Source organism: Ahaetulla prasina, chromosome 2 (genome assembly GCF_028640845.1).
Source record: "Ahaetulla prasina isolate Xishuangbanna chromosome 2, ASM2864084v1, whole genome shotgun sequence".
NCBI classification, from domain to species: Eukaryota; Metazoa; Chordata; class Lepidosauria; order Squamata; family Colubridae; genus Ahaetulla; species Ahaetulla prasina.
Window position 1 is genome coordinate 229,694,540 of NC_080540.1, and position 17,966 is coordinate 229,712,505.

Below are 17,966 nucleotides of genomic sequence, written 5' to 3' on the forward strand. Positions count from 1 at the left end.
TTCCAGGCCTGACACCTGGGACATGATTACAACCTTCCCAGCTGAGTTTTGACGAAGTCAAAGAGGAAGTTGGCAGAGAAGGTCACAAATCATATGATATGTTTCACTTAGCAACTATAGAAAAATGTTGAAAAACTGGGTACAGTCCCATGATGCCTCACTTTAATGACCACATTACCAAAAGCTGAATTTTCTAGTCCCACCTGTGGTCATAAGTCGATAACTACCTGTATCGATGTTTTTATTTTATTATATCATTATAATTCTTTGGAGACCATAGCCCTACTTAGACATTTGCTTGGACATGGATTTAAAAAGACCTGGATTTCTAAGGTTAGGCTGCTACCTTTATAACTTACATTACAAGTTTAAAGTATGAAAGTAGAGAAGCAGTCATGCTTATTTTCGGCTAACATTCAGAAAGTATCTATTTGCTTTACTCATAGCTATGCTTATTAAATTCGGCTTTAAAAATATTATTGTATTATAACTGTAAAAATGTTTCTTTTGCTTGAAGCACTTTTTCTTGGAAAGAATCCCTTTTTTCAATTGATGTTGTTTTTTCTCCGTTTAAATAGGGTCCAGTCATGGAAGAGCTGATATGGGAACAGTACACAGTGACTTTACAAAAGGTAGCATGTTATTTATTTATAATTTTCTAATAACTTTTTTGCACTGAATATCTCATATCAATTGACAGACAAGATATGTCTCAATTCTAATTGCTTTTCAATAGTAAAATATTTTAACTCTGATAAGTATATTGCTTAAACGTTTTTAAACAAAACCCTCATTTATTTTCATCAATAATTTCCTTTGCAATGCCAGCTATTCATTTTTCTAGAGCTACTAAAAATACCCAGAATTTAAAAAAAAACAACCTTTTTTAAAATGTTCCTTTCTCTATAACCCAAGGAAGAAGTGGCATAGTTTAAAATGCCACTAAACCTCTGGGCTTTTCCAGCACTCAGTTTTGATTATCAAGAAGGAAATGTTTTGGAACAAATTACATTCTTCGGAACATTTAGGAGTCCATTGTTCAGGACTACAACTTTTTGTAAATGCTACCGTTCCCCAAAGTCAGCAAAGTTATCTTCATTTGCTACAAAGGGACAACATTCCCATTCATGCAATACAAAAAGGAAAAAGGATAGCATTTACCATGGACAGTGGTAGTACAAAAAGAGTGGTTTGATGTAGTGTTAAGACACCAGGCTAGAAACCAGGAGCTGTGTGTTCTAGTCCCCTTTGAAGCATGAAGCCAGCTGGATGACCTTGGAGCAGTCACTCACTCTCAGCCCTAGGAAGAAGATCATGGCAAAACACTTTGAGTATCTTGCCAAGAAAACTGCAGGAACTGCAGACATTCGCCAAGAATCAAGAGTGACTTGAAGGCACAAATAAAATTAAAAAATGGTGACGAGCAGCCCTTTCCTCTTATAAATTACATTGTGACATAAGCACTTGGCTTTTGTGTATACAGCTGTTGTCTTTTTACTGATCAGCAATACATGTAAAGGCCTCCAGCATGCAGATAAACCTGTTTGCTCAAACCATATTTTTGTCTTTGATTTCACAGTGGGGCTTATGAAAGGGAGGGACTGCTCAGAGGTCTCGAAACTGAACTGTGCACAGATTATCCAAGAAATGCTGGACAATTATACACTCCTTTACTGTGACCATTACAGAATTTACTGAAATAATTGTATTTCCACCTGTTAGTTTTACTGTTTTAAATGGAAGGTTTCAGTCTGATCGTTTCTTAAACAGAATGGTGGAATGGGCTCTTAGTTAACAAAAGGCCCAGGTTTAAATTCCAAAACTTAAATGATGAGTTTAAAAAATAATTATACCCAATAAATGAGAATATAGTTTTCTCTAATGGCTACCAGTGTAAGATTGTCACATGGAAGGTTAAAAGGAGGGACTTTCACACATTTACTTATGCAGAGGCCTGGGAAGGCTGAAACAAATACAGACATACAACTTGTATTAACTTTCTGAACTAGGAGTGATTCCTTCCTCTTACTTAAATTCAAATGTAGCATAACACAAATGGCCCACATCCCCTTATTCTTCTTCCAGTCTTTCCAACGCCTTGCTTCCCTTTCCCTTTAAATGTTTGAATTCAAGATCAGCTTTTTATTATTTACTTATGCATATCCTACATATCCTTTATTATTTTTACAAATAACTCACGGCAGTGAACATAACTAATACTCCTCCCTCCTCCTATTTCCCGCACAACAACAACAACCATATGAGGTGGCTTGGGCTTAGAGAGTGACTGGCCCAAAGTCACCCAGCTGGCTTTCATGGCTAAGGTGAGACTAGAACTCATGGCCTCCTGGCTTTTAGCCTGATGCCTTTAACCATTAGACCAAACGAGCATCAGCCCACCTGGCTCCTTGTACTATTATCCTAGGGCCTGCCTTCCCCTTTTCGTGCCTTCACTACCACCAACGTTGCCATTTCACTGCTATCTCCTACCTCAGAACTCCCAGGCCTAGAATATACCAGTTCCAGTTATATGCTGAGGTACATGGGAATGGTTCAAATGCAATTGAACACTTACGTTTTGCTCTTGGCATAATCTGGCTGTCCAGTCAGGGAATATTGTGCATATTTTACTTCACACAATTAAAAAAGCATTGAATTGTATTAAAACTTCATTAACAAATGTAACTCTAATGGTATTATTATTTAATAAAAGTTTAGAAGGCTCAGGGTATGCCTATCTGGGTTTTGTAATTAACATTTTCCATTTTACAGAGGTTTTTCAAGCCATCCTGATTCAAATCAGGTATCTTCTTTAACCCACCTTGCATCTATGATTGCTCACCATTTATATAATAGTTTCAGAATGTTTTTAAAATCTGTAAAATACCAGCTACGGACAGAGAGGCTGAGAAAGAGTGACCGGCCTATATTTATCTTCTAAATTTGTGGCAGATGGCTTCTTAATTTGTAGCTCAATGATTTAAATGCTACATTACTGCAGCCCACTTCTTTCTCTGTAGTTTCAAACCATTCGTAAATCAAGATTGTGTAATGGGCTCTTGTACACACTGTAAGAAACATTTTTCATTTGTCATGCAATTCCCTAGTCTATAGGGAAGTACTTTTTTTTTCTAGGACAAACCTAAAATATGGTCTTAGGTTAATATTATATCAATTTTGACTACTGTATTGTACTGGGATTCCTCAAAGACTGTCTAATAGGGAACAGTATGTAATTGCAAGATTTTAACTAAAAACACCATGTAACTGTCTCCAAACTCCAAAGGGCGTTAAGTTAAGCATATTGCAATGCATTTCCCACAATAGTCTTGGAGGGCCAATATAAAAAAAAATCCCATATGAACTAAAACAGTTCCCTTGTAGACAAGGGGCTATTGAAACAACAGCTCATGTCCTACTGTACTGTACCTTCTATAAGGACTCACGGACCTATCTCTTAACACCTCACCTGATAAAATACCCAGGAAACAACTGATTTCTGTTATGTACAATTGCTGTTGTCGGATCAGTGTGATATAGTTTGTTTGAATATAGCTAAATTTTGTTATTCTGTTTGCAAATTTAGGTAGACTTTGACTGCCCACTGATACTACATCATCAATTGTTGACACAATATCTTGTGTTTTTTATTTTATTTCATTTAATTTTTTTAAATTTGTAACGCTGATCTGGGACTGTAATTAAAATGACTACTAGTACTACAATTTAAAAAGTACCCATCTCAGAATGACTACAGATCTTAACAATGTTTGCCACCTGCACTTCCAAGTAAGAAATTAGGTTTTATCAAGCAACGACATGATGAAAACACATCAGTGGAAACTAGGAAAAGCGAAGATATAGTACATATTGGGGATATTGCATTCAACGGAGAAATAGCATTTAAAATGATAAACAACATTGAGAGGAAAGCAATAAAGGCATGTTTAGCATTCAGAAAGCAGTAAAAGTGATGAAGAAGAAAGGAGCAATCATTGAAGAAATGGCATTTAACGACAAAAAAGAATTTCAGCAGTATTGAGGGAAGACTAGTGACTGATTTCTTGGGGATCAGTGATGAGACAGTCGGTAGAAGGCAGGTTTTAGGAAAGGGAAAAGATACTCTCTGCGATGTAGAAATAGAAATTTTGAGGTAAACACCTTAGCTTTAGGAATCAGGAATTCAGCAGGAGAAGGAGGTAAAAAGAAAAGGATACTGAAAGGCTAGCATGTGTGTGAAAAACTGATGCAGTGTGTTGGGGAGGAAAAGAGACAAGGTAGAAAAGAGTGGTTGTCTGTAAGCAAAGACAAATGGTAGGGTTGGGAAAGGAAGGATGAAACTACATCTTTATTCTACATCATCCTGGTTCTTGAGGATTTATGGTACTCAGAGCATTCAGAAATTAATGGAAGGAACATGAGGATAAAGTGGAAGGAAAGTAGAAGTCTCAAAGTTCTTTGGCCAATCTTTGGGTGATCAGCAGTTCTCCTTGGATTTCTGAAGACACCACTGAAGCAATGGAGAGAAAGACTGAAAAATTATCTTCTGTTACCTTCTCTTTCTGGCTGTCCACAAAGTCAGGCTGTCTATATTATGCTACCTGAGGTGGTTATTCAGAGGGGCTCTTAAGTCATTCCTTCATCAAGGTGTTCCCAATTCTGATTGTCTTTAAATGGTTTTTAAAATATTAACTTATGTACACCATTGTCTGCATAGATGAGATGTGTAATCCAGTCAAACTTCCAGCAGGAAGTCTACATTATTGCTCTATCTCCCCGCAGTTCACATTTTATCACAGTAGGCAACATTGACATTAAACCCAAGCAAATATGTAAGAAGTCTTATTACCCTGTACTTTTTATTGGGACTTGCATGCTGCATTAATTAATTCTCTAATTAAAAGAATTTCCAAGTAGAGATTAAGATAAGATATATCTCTTCTTCTTGGAGGGCTTTTGCTATCTAAGTGTTGCCAAATTTTGCCTAGAAGCTGTCATCCAACATGGCCAAGCCCTTTTAAAATGTTTTAATTTTATTTTCTTAAAGATAAGAGGATATTTCATTAGTTTTTTTCTTAGATCTTTTAGAGAAACAATTAAAAAAATAAAAAACAAGTAAAAAAAGTAAAATACAAATAAGTAAACAGATTCTAATATGTCATGGTGATTACGGTTTTCTAATATATCCTTAATTATGTATGAATTATTGAATATAATTTGGGGAGAGGGAGTTGTTATGTGGTTTTGGTTGTTTGGTAAACTTGTGGTGTGCTTTTTTCTTTTTCCCCTTTCAGGACTCAAAGCGAGGATTTGGTATTGCGGTTTCCGGTGGCAGAGACAACCCTCATTTTGAAAATGGTGAAACATCCATAGTTGTCTCTGATGTCCTTGCAGGTGGCCCAGCTGATGGATTACTTCAGTAAGTAAGCTTCTTTAACTTAACCTTTTCCTCTTTTGTTGCATTGACAATTTATTTGTAAAAACAAATGTGTTGGCCTTCCAAGTATTTGCCCATACAAATGTAGCTATTTATTTTATTTTTTACTAAAATCATGATCAATCTGGCTGCCACCCAATTCTCCTTACCTTTATCAGAGCTTTATAATAAAAGATGTTAAATTTGAGGAAGAATTTATTATTCTACCATAGAAGGCAGCATTCAGGAACATCTGGCTGTTTCTGAGTTTCTTCAGAGAATAACATAATACGAAAATAAACAAACCTTTTGGAGATGATGATGATGATGATACAGTATTTCTCATTGTAGCCAAAGAAAAGAAATGGGAAAAAGCCATTACTGTATTCTGTGATGTTTGGTTTCATGGTGGTTATTATTTGGTTCATAAATTTGGTTCTTCGACATTGCTTACATCACTAAATAGTATTTGCTTTAAACTACATGCAGTAATCAGCTATGATTCCTGTAATGAAAGAGAATGTGTATCGTGCTCTCTAAATTTGGTGGTTGTCTTGCAGACATTTTATTACCAAACTAGATGACATCATTGGTGCACTGATGATGAAACATCTGCAAGACAACCACCAAGCTCAGAGAGCACCAAGGATCCCATAATTCAACGCTCAGCGGCAAATATTCTTTTCTGTCAGTAGAAAATATATATTTGTAAACAAAACCCAATAGGATCAGTGCAATTCGCTATAGGTCCACGTGCCCAAAACAGAGGGAAAAGTTTACACTGTTTCTCTACAGCGTTTCTTGGGTATTAAGGGCCAAAGGGGACAATGCGGGAGTAGTACAGGAGTTAACAGCTGGGTGAGGTTTTTTTCCTATATGGACACTTGCAGTTGTCGCAAAATTAGGCAGATCCTGATGTTTTCAAACAGAATAGAATTAATGTTGGTCCTATTTCTTAAAAAAATAATTATTCACTTCTTTTCCAGAGAGAATGACAGAGTTATTATGGTTAATGGCACACCCATGGAAAATGTGGCCCATGCATTTGCTGTGCAGCAACTAAGAAAAAGTGGGAAAGCTGCTGTCATTGTAAGTTTATTATTATTTATTTGTGAAAGAGAGAGACCAGAGAGAGTACCAAACTGGCCTAGTGGTTAAGGTGCTGGCTTAGAAACCAGGAAACTCTGAGTTCTAATCCTGCTTTAGGCATAAAAGCCTTATGAGTGAATTTGGGCCAGAACTTCTGTTGTTAAGCAACGCAGTCATTAACGAGTCAGGCCTGATTTCATACCCTTTTCTCATGGTTGTTAAATGAATCATGTAATCATTAAGTGAATCCAGCTTCCTCCAACTTCTTTGCTTGTTAGAAGACTCTTGGGGAATGGCGATCATGTGACCCTGGGACACTGCAGCCTTCATTAATACATGCTAGTTGCCAACCACCCAAATTTTGATCGCACAACTATGGGGACAATGCAACAATTGTAAATGCAAGGACCGGTCATAAGTCACTTTTTCCAGCACTGTCATAACTTCTAATGGTCATTAAGCAAATGTTTGTAAGTCAAGGACTACCTATATAAAATGATTGACTCTTTTTTAAAAAAGCAACCTTGTTCTTATATCCTGTAAATAGGTTGTGAAAAGACCACGTAAGGTACAAGTCCCCGCAGTTCAACGAAGCCCATCCCTTGACTACGACTACAGAGCTTTTGAAGCCGTGGATGATCGTGCAGAGTTTGACGGTCGAAGCACTCGAAGCGGCTACAGTGAGAGGAGTTGGCACAGCGGAAATGCAGGCCGTAGTCAGAGCTGGGGAGACAACCTTGACAGGGGCTACAGAATGGCCCCCAATAAAGGGCGCAACCACAGCAGAGAACGCAGCTTCAGTCGGGATCGAAGCCGGGGCCGTAGCGTGGATAGAGAGAGAAGCTTGGACCGTGAATACCAACGGCCCCGAAGCAGAGGGCGGAGCGTTGATCGATATGATGCCTATGATTATGGGTATGATGGAGGCAGGAGTCTGCCAAGAGATTATGACTGGCAGTCTCGTCCTGACTCTCAGCGTGGGAGAGTAACAAAAAGTGGTAGCAAGGATAGGTTAAGTACCCACAGTCCTGCCTCTGACCCATACGACTATAGAACACAGGAAGAGCCTGTTAGTATTCTTCTCACAAAAAGCAAATCAAACGAAGGCAAGTTCTAAAATACAGGTTGAAGAAATGTGTCCTCTTGTCTTTTCTTTGTTGTTGTTGTCTTACTGTCATTGATGCAGAAACCAATTTTGTTGATGTTTTACCATTTTTTCTTCTTCTAAAAAAGACAACTTGAAACTTACAGAGGGAGATATTGCCAAGTTGTAGTTGCATATGTACTTGGAAGGCACCATGTGGGAAAAACCCACTGTGTACCAGTGGCTACTGAGCTGCCAGTGGGGGGCAGTAGCGTGCCTGGTAATGTGTTCCTTGTTCTTCCTCTACCTAGTTTTATAGGAATTTAGCATGGTACAGAGTAGATCTCAGTCATGATTTCCAGCAATGTCTGTGGGCCATTTGTAGATCCTAAATATTTTCGTTGAAAATAAAACAGTGGATAGCTGCTGGCCAGTGATCTTTAATCAGCTATATCCAATCTTGGAACCATTTTACCTGAAGGCCCATATTGGGCTCTCAAATTTCCAAATGTGCTGCCTGATTTTGAAAACGTAGAGATTTTCAGGATATAGGATATTCATTCATTAGCGTTAAACTGTTGTAAAGTACCTTAGTATTTTAAACTTTAATTGGCACATGTGCTTACATAAATGAATAAAGAAATATCAGATAGATAAATAACTTTCTCCTTTGAGACTTAGAATTATTTCTAACCATAAAGGAAGATACATGTTTTGTTTCGTTTTGTTTTGTTTTGTTTTGTTTCGTTTTGTTTTGTCTCGCTTCACTTCGCTTCGCTATGCGTTGCTAGTTTGGATAGATCAGTCTCAAAATTATTTCCACAGTAAAGTGGAATGTAAGAAAAATTCCCACCTTTAATGTTCTGAATAGGTTGAGATTTGTTTGCTTAATATCTCTTTTTGGATGCATCCTGGGGATATATCCATAAATCTGCAAAAAAAAGTTCAAATTCTGATTGAAGCAAAATTGAATTTTGCATGCTATATTTAAAGAGAGGGAGAAAGAGAAACTCTTGTACTCAAAACAATTTTTCTCTATTTTTCTTATATGAAATAGTGTCTTGAAATGAGAGACTGTCCCTTAAGTAGCCATCCAGTTATCTTTGGAATGTACCCAGAAGCACTGAGAAGTCAAGTTCTTAGGTGGAAAGGTTGAAAATGCCTAAAGAAAAGACAAAAAGTTAATTTAGAATCAGCATGATAATCATAATCAAAAACATGAAATAACTGCCATATAAATTTATTCTCTGTACTTTTGGGAGATTTAAAAAAAAACAGTTTCATAGAAAACAATGTGAAGACCATGAACAAGTAAAAAGCAGATCTATTACAGAGACATATATAACTCTCATAAGGATTTGCGAAATGGTTCTCTCAAGAAAGAGAGAGAGAACATCTTACAGGTCTGAGTACATGGTTTAAATACATTTAAACAATCAGCAAAGTAATTAGAACGCCCCCCTCATATCATTGTTTATTGGACTTTACATAAGGTTTTTGGCTTATTCAGCAATACATTTCCCACTTAGAAATCCCGTAATGGAAAAACCCTACCCATATGTCCTTTATCAAAGCAATTAATTGGAACATGTCAGCTTCCTTCCCACTTATCATATTAGCTTGGTCAGCTTCGGTCACCCTGACCCAATTCAAAATGTACTAACAAAGTTTATGGCTTTGTTTTCTCAGAAAAAGCATCATACATACTTCCTTATCTTAATGCCTTATTCAGCTAATCAGCATAGGGTTGGCTCAAGTCACGAAAAGCATAAAGATGGAGTCACTGAAGCAATGTTCTTTACAGGAATAATTCTATTTCTCTCAACTTTGGAGAGATAAAAAACTGAATTGTACGTTCACATTTACAAGAAAATGCATATAACCAACTGTGAGAAAATTGGTTTCTGATAATAGAAACAGTTGATAATGGAATAAACAATCTGAATAGGCAAACTGTCTTTTGTTCATCAAATACTTTTGAACAAAGGTTGGATAGAATGTATTCTTCTGCATTAGAAAATTAGATTAGATGATCTGGTGATACAATCCCTTTGAAATTCTGTCTGCATTTCAATATATACTAGATCATTGCAATATTGAAAGTTCATAAGGTACTATCCAGTAAATTGTGCCTATGCAAATTATTTTTTTAGTATAATCTGCCAACTCTATATGGTGCCTGCTTGAATTATGATAGTTAACCTGTTGGTGAGTCCCAGAATAGCCAAATTTAACTTGTAGACTATCTTTGATTTATAGATCATAAGTTACTCCTTCAGTCTAAAATGTGGGAATTGCAGGGACAAAAAGCTTCTGGTCAAAAACCTGATAGATCCTTCTTAAAAACAAAATTTGGAAATTGCTAGTATGCAATATGTTTATTCGATAAATTGCAAAACTCTTGTCTTCCTATTATTCCTCTTGCAGAATATGGCCTGCGGCTTGGAAGTCAGATTTTTATCAAAGAAATGACTAGTACTGGCCTGGCAACAAAGGATGGCCATTTGCATGAAGGGGACATCATTCTCAAAGTATGTCATTTACAAACAAACATTGATTTCTTAATGGGGATGTAAAAACATATAACCTTATTGTTGTTGTTTTAATTGCTTGTTTGCAAATACTGGGTGGAAACTCTTTGAACTTCAGATATAAATCAATCTGCTTGTTTTACACATTCAGATCAATGGTACAGTGACGGAGAATATGTCCTTATCAGATGCTAGAAAACTGATTGAGAAATCAAGAGGAAAACTCCAGTTGGTTGTTATGAGAGACAGAAGACAAACTCTAATTAACATTCCTACCATGCAGGACAGCGAGTCAGAAATGGAAGGTAAGAGGTTGAAAACAAAGCCAAATACACTTTTTAAACTGTTAAAAATATTTTAATGGTTTTTAAAAGAGCTATGAGCAACATCTATGTGTAGAACGTTGCATCCTACATAGATCTAAAAGTACGTCCGTATGCAAAATCTTTGTGTTTGTTGTGTGGAAAAACAACAACAATCTCTTAATCATGACCAGATTTTTGAGGCAAAGGATATGAGCAAGTTCTGGGCCTCAAGCTAAGACAATAATGAACCCTGCAGGAATCAGTTATAGAACAGATACGTTTCATATCACGTTCTATTTTTCCATGTCATTCATAGCTTCCGCCCCTGATACTGGAGAGGCAAATACCTCTAAATAAGGCTAATGTCTATCCTGTGCTATTTCATAGATACCGTATATACTCGAGTATAAGCCGATCCGAATATAAGCCGAGGTACCTAATTTTACCACAAAAACTGGGAAAAACTATTGACTCGAGTATAAGCCGAGGGTGGGAAATGAGGCAGCTACTGGTCAATGTAAAAAATAAAGATAGAGCCAAGTAAAATAACATGAATATTTATTTGAACGAAAAACAATAAAAGTGCAAAAGGGGGTCCCCAAAAAGAATATGGTATCAAAAATACAGTATCTTTAAAAGTAACAGCAACCAAGCTAACGAGAGCTAAAATCCCTCAAAACTGGAGTTCTCCTCCTCATCATCTGTTTGTCCAAACAGAGCTTCAGCTACTTCAGCTTCTGTGATGTTATCCGCATACGTTGTCGCCACCACTGAGTTCACAGTCGCCATCATCACTGCTGTCACTCTCATACAATGCGCTGTCTTCACTGCCATCCATAGCATTACTAATGCCACATTTCTTGAAGGCACGTTGCACCATGTCCTCTGGAATATCTTCCCATGCATCACGAACCCACTGTGCTATTAGTTCTATGTCTGGCTTTCTCAGATTTCCAACTTTTGTCAGACGAGCTTGACCAGATGTCATCCATTCATGCCACATCCTTCGCACATGGTCCTTGAAAGGTTTATTTAAACTGACATCTAGGGGCTGCAATACAGATGTAAGCCCACCTGGAATAACGGCCAAAGTGACTTGAGATGACTTTGCCAATTTTTTTATGTCATCAGATGTGTGGGCTCTGAACATATCCCAAACTAACAGTGATCTTCTAGTCCAGTCCCCACTCCTCAAGCAAGAGATCCTATACTGTTTCAGACAAAGGATTGTCCAGTCTGTTCTTTAAAAACCCTCCAGGAATGAAGTGTCCAATAAGGTTCAAATTGCAAGTACCGGTAGTCCTCAATTTAAGACTGCAATTGAGCCCAAAACATTGTTTTGTCATGTTTCCCTAACTGTATGTATCCCCTGCCCCCATTTTACGTCAGGCTGCCATCAAAGCGAAGCACGGCTGAATATTATTATTATTATTATTATTATTATTATTATTATTATTATTATTATTATTATTATTATTATTATTATCATTATCATTATCATCATCATCATCATCATCATCATTATTATTATTATTATTATTATTATCATTATCATTATTATCATTATTATCATCATCATCATTATTATTATTATTATTATTATTATTATTATTATTATCATTATCATTATCATTATCATCATCATCATTATCATTATCATTATTATTATTATTATTATTATTATTATCATTATCATTATCATTATCATTATTATCATTATCATCATCATCATTATTATTATTATTATTATCATTATTATTATTATTATTATATGATGATGATGATTTTTTTGCATTGGACAGAGCGAGCTTCAGTTTACCAAACTTTGTATCTTTTAATGAAACGTGTTAGTCTGAAGGGACTGTTTGAACTCACAAAACACTTGCAACTTTTAGTTCCGTGCTGAGGATTTTGGAAAGCAGCCCAGCAATATTTATTTATTGCTCGGACTGCTCTTATTTTCACTCCCCTTTCTTTCTTTTCCTTCCTCCTCCTCCTTCTCTGCCTCTCTTCGCCCCCACCTCCCGGGATCCTTGCGGGTCAAGGTTCTGCCCTGCCTTACACCAGCCGCCCACCCATGCCAAGGTCTCCTGGCTCTTTCGCCTCTGTAAGCAGCGGCTTCTCGGCAGCGTCGCCCCCCTCCCCTCCATGGATCGGCTCCTTCCCCAGCACTGAAGGCATCCTTAGGAATACACCTCCACTTCCAGGAAAAAAAAAAAAGGCAGAGAAGGAAAATCGCCCGCCTGCTCGGAAAGGAAGGGAGAGGACTCCAATGGAAGAAGGAGAGGAGAATTACCAATAACAAACACAAAGCGCTGGGTTAGAGGTGCCTTGTCATGTACAAGGAGACCAGAGAGGGCAACCACTGCGAAACAATAATCAGACTCAAAACGGGCTGCTTATTTGCCATTTGCTCTGGGTAGAACGGGTTTTTTTTTTTAAAAAAAATTGGTTTGGAGAAGGAAAGCTAATTTGCTGATCTGCGCGAGGGTCGGTTTCTTTTGCCTCCCTTCTTCTTCCTCCTCCTTCTTCCCACCCTAGCTTGCAATGCCCCCCTCTCTCCTCCTCCTCCTCCTCCTGCTTCTCTCGGGGAGAAATTGTTTGTTCTTGCCGTATTTCTCCGCTTTCCAAGAGGCTTTTCTTTTCACCTCTTTCTCCCACCTCCCCAATTTCCATAGGGGAAAACCCTGGGGAAAACTTGGCAAAAATAAAATAAAATAAAAAGTACTGAGTGCAAATGTTTTTTTTATACTGTAGTTGGAGTTTTCCACGCTTTTTCACATTCAAGGCAGCATTCTCCCCCCATCCCTCGCTGCTTTTCCAAAACATGCTTTGAAACCTTTGCATTTTATTGGGATGTATTCGTGACAAACGCCCCCTCCGCCCCCTCCGAGGGCGAGAGGAGGACGAGTAAGAGGAGGGCGAGAGTGACAAACAAATAAAGAGAGTTCTTCTCGCCCCTTGGCGTTTGACACACTCGCCGTCCTCTCCGAAAAGCCGAAATTGAGTGCGGCGGCAGTGGGGTGGGTGTGGGAGGGGAGGCGGCCGTGAAGTGCCGGCTGGGGGAGCCCGGGATTGAAGTGCCGGCATGCTTTGCCAGCTCGGCCGGCTCGTTTTGGGGCGGCGGCTGGCCTCCGGCGTTTTCTTCCGCCGCTTTTTGATGGCGGCGGGGGCGGTCGGCGGAGGGGCGTTGACATTTCGCCTCTCACTCGTCCTCCTCTTGCCCGCGGTGGGGGCGGAGGCGTTGTCACTCGCCCTCCTCTCCAGCCGAAATTGAGTGCGGCGGCAGGGAGGCCGCGTGAAGTGCGGCTGGGGAGCCCAGAGCCAATCCCGGGCTCCCCAGCCGGCACTTCACGGCGGCCTCCCCACCCCCACTGCCGCTCGCACTCAATTTCGCTTTCGGAGAGGAGGCGAGGTGACAAACGCCAAGGCGAAGAACTCTATTTGTTTGTCACTCGCCTCCTCTCCAGCGAAATTGAGTGCGAGCGGCAGGAGGCCGCGTGAAGTGCCGGCTGGGGGCCAGGAGCCAATCCCGGGCTCCCCAGCCGGCACTCACGGCGGCCTCCCCACCCCCACTGCCGCCGCACTCAATTTCGCCGAGAGGAGGGCGAGAGTGACAAACGCCAAGGGGCGAGAAGAACTCTATTTGTTTGTCACTCTCGCCCTCCTCTCCGAAAAGCCGAAATTGAGTGCGAAGCGGCGGGGGGGGGAGGCCGCCGTGAAGTGCCGGCTGGGGGAGCCCAGGAGCCAATCCCGGGCTCCCCCAGCCGGCACTTCACGGCGGCCTCCCCACCCCCACCGCCGCCGCACTCAATTTCGCTTTCGGAGAGGAGGCGAGGTGACAAACGCCAAGGCGAGAAGAACTCTATTTGTTTGTCACTCTCGCCTCCTCTCCGAAAGCCGAAATTGAGTGCGGCGGCAGGGAGGCCGTGAAGTGCGGCTGGGGAGCCCAGGAGCCAATCCCGGCCCCCAGCCGGCACTTCACGGCGGCCTCCCCACCCCACCGCCGCCGCACTCAATTTCGCCGGAGAGGAGGCGAGGTGACAAACGCCAAGGCGAGAAGAACTCTATTTGTTTGTCACTCTCGCCTCCTCTCCGAAAGCCGAAATTGAGTGCGAGCGGCAGGGAGGCCGTGAAGTGCCGGCTGGGGGCCAGGAGCCAATCCGGGCTCCCCAGCCGGCACTTCACGGCGGCCTCCCCACCCCCACTGCCGCTCGCACTCAATCGCTTTCGGAGAGGAGGCGAGGTGACAACGCCAAGCGAGAAGAACTTATTTGTTTGTCACTCGCCCTCCTCTCAGCGAAATTGAGTGCGGCGGCAGGAGGCCGCGTGAGTGCCGGCTGGGGAGCCCGGGATTGGCTCGGGCTCCCCAGCCGGCACTTCACGCGGCCTCCCCTGCCGCTCGCACTCAATTTCGCTGGAGAGGAGGCGAGTGACAACGCCTCCGCCTCCGAGGGCGAGAGTGACAAACAAATAAAGAGAGTTCTTCTCGCCTTGGCGTTTGTCACTCGCCCTCCTCTCCGAAAGCCGAAATTGAGTGCGGCGGCGGAGGCCGCGTGAAGTGCCGGCTGGGGAGCCCGGGATTGGCCCGGCCCCCAGCCGGCACTTCACGGCGGCCTCCCCACCCACCCACCCCCACTGCCGCCGCACTCAATTTCGGCTGGAGAGGAGGCGGTGACAACGCCTCCGCCCCCACCGCGGGCAAGAGGAGGACGAGTGAGAGGGGGGCGAAAATGTCAAACGCCCCCTCCGCCCCCTCCGCCGACGCCGCCATCAAAAAGCGGCGGAAGAAAACGCCGGAGGCCAGCCGCCGCCCCAAAACGAGCCGGCCGAGCTGGCAAAGCATGCCGGCAGCATTTGGGCTCGTCCTGCCGGCCCAGCTGTTCCCGAGGGCAAAAAACCCTCTCCCTGGGTCGGCTCTGCAAGGGTAGACTCGAGTATAAGCCGAGGGGGCGTTTTTCAGCACAAAAAACGTGCCGAAAAACTCGGCTTATACTCGAGTATATACGGTATCAATTTTCTTCCATATTCACATACACAGTAAATGCTTATAATTGTTGGCAGGAATGCATGGCTCAGGCACACAATATCAGGCGTACCGTACCCAGTTTTCCTAAAAAAGCTGGAATCTTGAAGTGGATAGCTCCTTTCCACTTGTTTCGTAAGCAGGGCTAAAAAAAATAAATCTAAAGTTGCTTCTGGTGACAGGAAGTATTTTCTTCCCAGTGCTGAGGTCATCCTTATAATTTGTTTGGCCTCAGAGGACCTCTGAGAGAAAAGAAGGCTGGTGACATTACTATGTCTGCATAAGGGATGAGATTTATCAAGTTTAATTCACTTTTGATGGGCTTTAAAGCAAAAGGAATGCCTTAAAGAAGGGGTCCCCAACCCCTGGGTCATGGCCCATTGGGAACTGAGCCGCACAAGCGGCAGGCAAGCGGGTCAGTGCATGAAACTCCATTTGTGCAAGCAGTGGGTGTGCACACTTGTGTACCAAACACCATTAGCGCTGAACCATCTCCATTCCCCTGCCTGCCGCCATCGTTGGCACCGGTCTACAGAGCTGGAAAGGTTGGAAACCACTGCTTTAAAGTTTAAAGGAAATCAAGTGCTTTAAGGTGCCAGGTGACTGCTATAAAGTTTCCCCTTAATCCTCCAAAATCCTGATTTCTGGGTCAAAACAGCGCTAGGGGCAATGTGTGGCACATATCCCCGGATTGTGCATACTTGAAAGGACCTTACTTCCTCTGCCTGTCTTTGGATATGTCCCAGAATATCATGAGATAGATATCTATTTTGGCCTAAGGCTTCAAGAGAAGAATGCTGCCTTACTGCTCTAGTGACTTCCAAGATAACTACACAATAAGAAGTGACAATCTAAATATTTCCATTTCCCTGGAAGCTACTACTACAGCGGCTTTCAAGTGACCGGTCATAATTTTTATGCCAGCCTTAAGGATTGCCACAGATTATCTGATGCTACCATTTTTTCAAAGGCTTCATCTGAACGAAGCTTGTTGAATGACATCTTTCAAAGAAAAGCTAAGAAATCTCTATCCTAAGTTTAGATTTATTTGGTAAGCAAAATTACAGTGGTTTAATTTTCTGCCTGCAGTGTTTAGTTTCCTAGTAGGAGTACCTCGTAACATCAGCTTTCTTTAATTTCAGAAAGTATTTTTTGCTGTCAGTGCTTAAAAGAAGAAAGCCTTTTATTATGCATGCACGTCAACAAACATTAAAATTACAGACAGCAGTAACTTTTCCAGACTCTGCATTATGTTCTCCCAACAGATATTTCAGAAATAGAGTCCAACCGATCTTGCTCACCTCAGGATGACAGAAGACTGCATCACTCTGATGTGGAGTTCCATTCTTCAAATGAAAAGCTAAAGGAAAAATTGAGGTGAGATGTTTGCCGTATTGTCATTTACTTTTTTTACGACATGGAAACTTTGATTTGTTCTTAACAGTGTCTGATTTTTGTATTAAGTGCAAAAGAAGACCCAACCAATAGACTTTCCAAGATGGGAGCAATGCCCACTCCTTTTCGGTCAACTGTGGATTCCACAGCTGCTTTAATACCAGAGACAAATAATCAAGTGAAGTACCAAGATGATCCACCAGGTTAGTGCTGCTTTCTTTTGAGATCCTTTCGATTCAATAACAAAGCATCCTGGTTTCCATTATATAGCTACACAATTTGATTAGTGACTCATAGGACTGAATAATAATAGTCCACTTTCCTCCTGCTTCAGGCAATTGAACCCTCTAGCTACTCTCACAAGTTGGAGCCCTTCAATGCAAAAAGCCACAACCAATCAGATCATTTTTAGTGTATTTATTTCTATTGTGCTATTATTAGCATTATCAATCATTGTTACCTATGACCACCCACTCCAAAAGACTCTGGGTGCCAGGGACTGGTTCTGTAGAGTGAGGTTTACCACGAACCAGGGAGGGTGTGGTTTCGTGCGCTGCATCCCACATATGCACAGATGGAGCTTCAGTCGTTTGTGAGGCCTGGTTTCTGGTACGCCCCAAGTCCGTAGCCGGGCTTTGGAACTTCTGGGTTACAGCATCCAAATATACAATTAAAACAGTTAAAAACATAGGAGCCCAGACTAAAAACAACCATAACAATTAAAAGAAAATGATAGAGGCTTCACAATGGACCAGCTCCGGATCTAGGAACAGACCTAAATCTTCTGGAACCTCAGAAGAGTTGGCACCTTACGTACCTTTGGGGGGGATGTTGTTGAGAAAACAAGGGCAGTGTCAATGAAGACATGTTTTCTCAGTCCCACAAGATGAGAATAGTAAATTGAGGAGATCTGAAACACACCTCTCCTGTCCATATGTACTGAGTGGGAAGCAACAATTGGAGATAATTTAATGGAGTAGCATACTGGGTGCCCAGTCAACAATGACTTACCTAACAAAATTTGACCAATAAACTATGTTTTAGCATATTTGGTGACCCATTGTAGAAATTTGTTGAAAAAACAGTCTGTAAATGGAGGGAAAAATAATTATTAAAGCAA

The 17,966-nt window shown here is 41.2% G+C and overlaps 1 protein-coding gene across 5 annotated transcripts in view; it reads left to right on the forward strand.

Annotated features, from left to right (window-relative positions):
- TJP2 (tight junction protein 2) overlaps nt 1-17,966 on the forward strand; it is an 85,197-nt gene that overhangs the window by 51,967 nt on the left and 15,264 nt on the right. For all 5 annotated transcript variants that reach the window (XM_058168673.1, XM_058168676.1, XM_058168675.1 and 2 more), the window contains 8 exons: nt 579-632; nt 5,295-5,419; nt 6,403-6,505; nt 7,053-7,611; nt 10,017-10,120; nt 10,272-10,425; nt 16,717-16,828; nt 16,916-17,049. In XM_058168673.1, coding sequence (XP_058024656.1) covers nt 588-632; nt 5,295-5,419; nt 6,403-6,505; nt 7,053-7,611; nt 10,017-10,120; nt 10,272-10,425; nt 16,717-16,828; nt 16,916-17,049 — 1,336 coding nt within the window. In that variant the 5' untranslated portion in view covers nt 579-587. The remainder of the gene's footprint in view (nt 1-578; nt 633-5,294; nt 5,420-6,402; nt 6,506-7,052; nt 7,612-10,016; nt 10,121-10,271; nt 10,426-16,716; nt 16,829-16,915; nt 17,050-17,966) is intronic.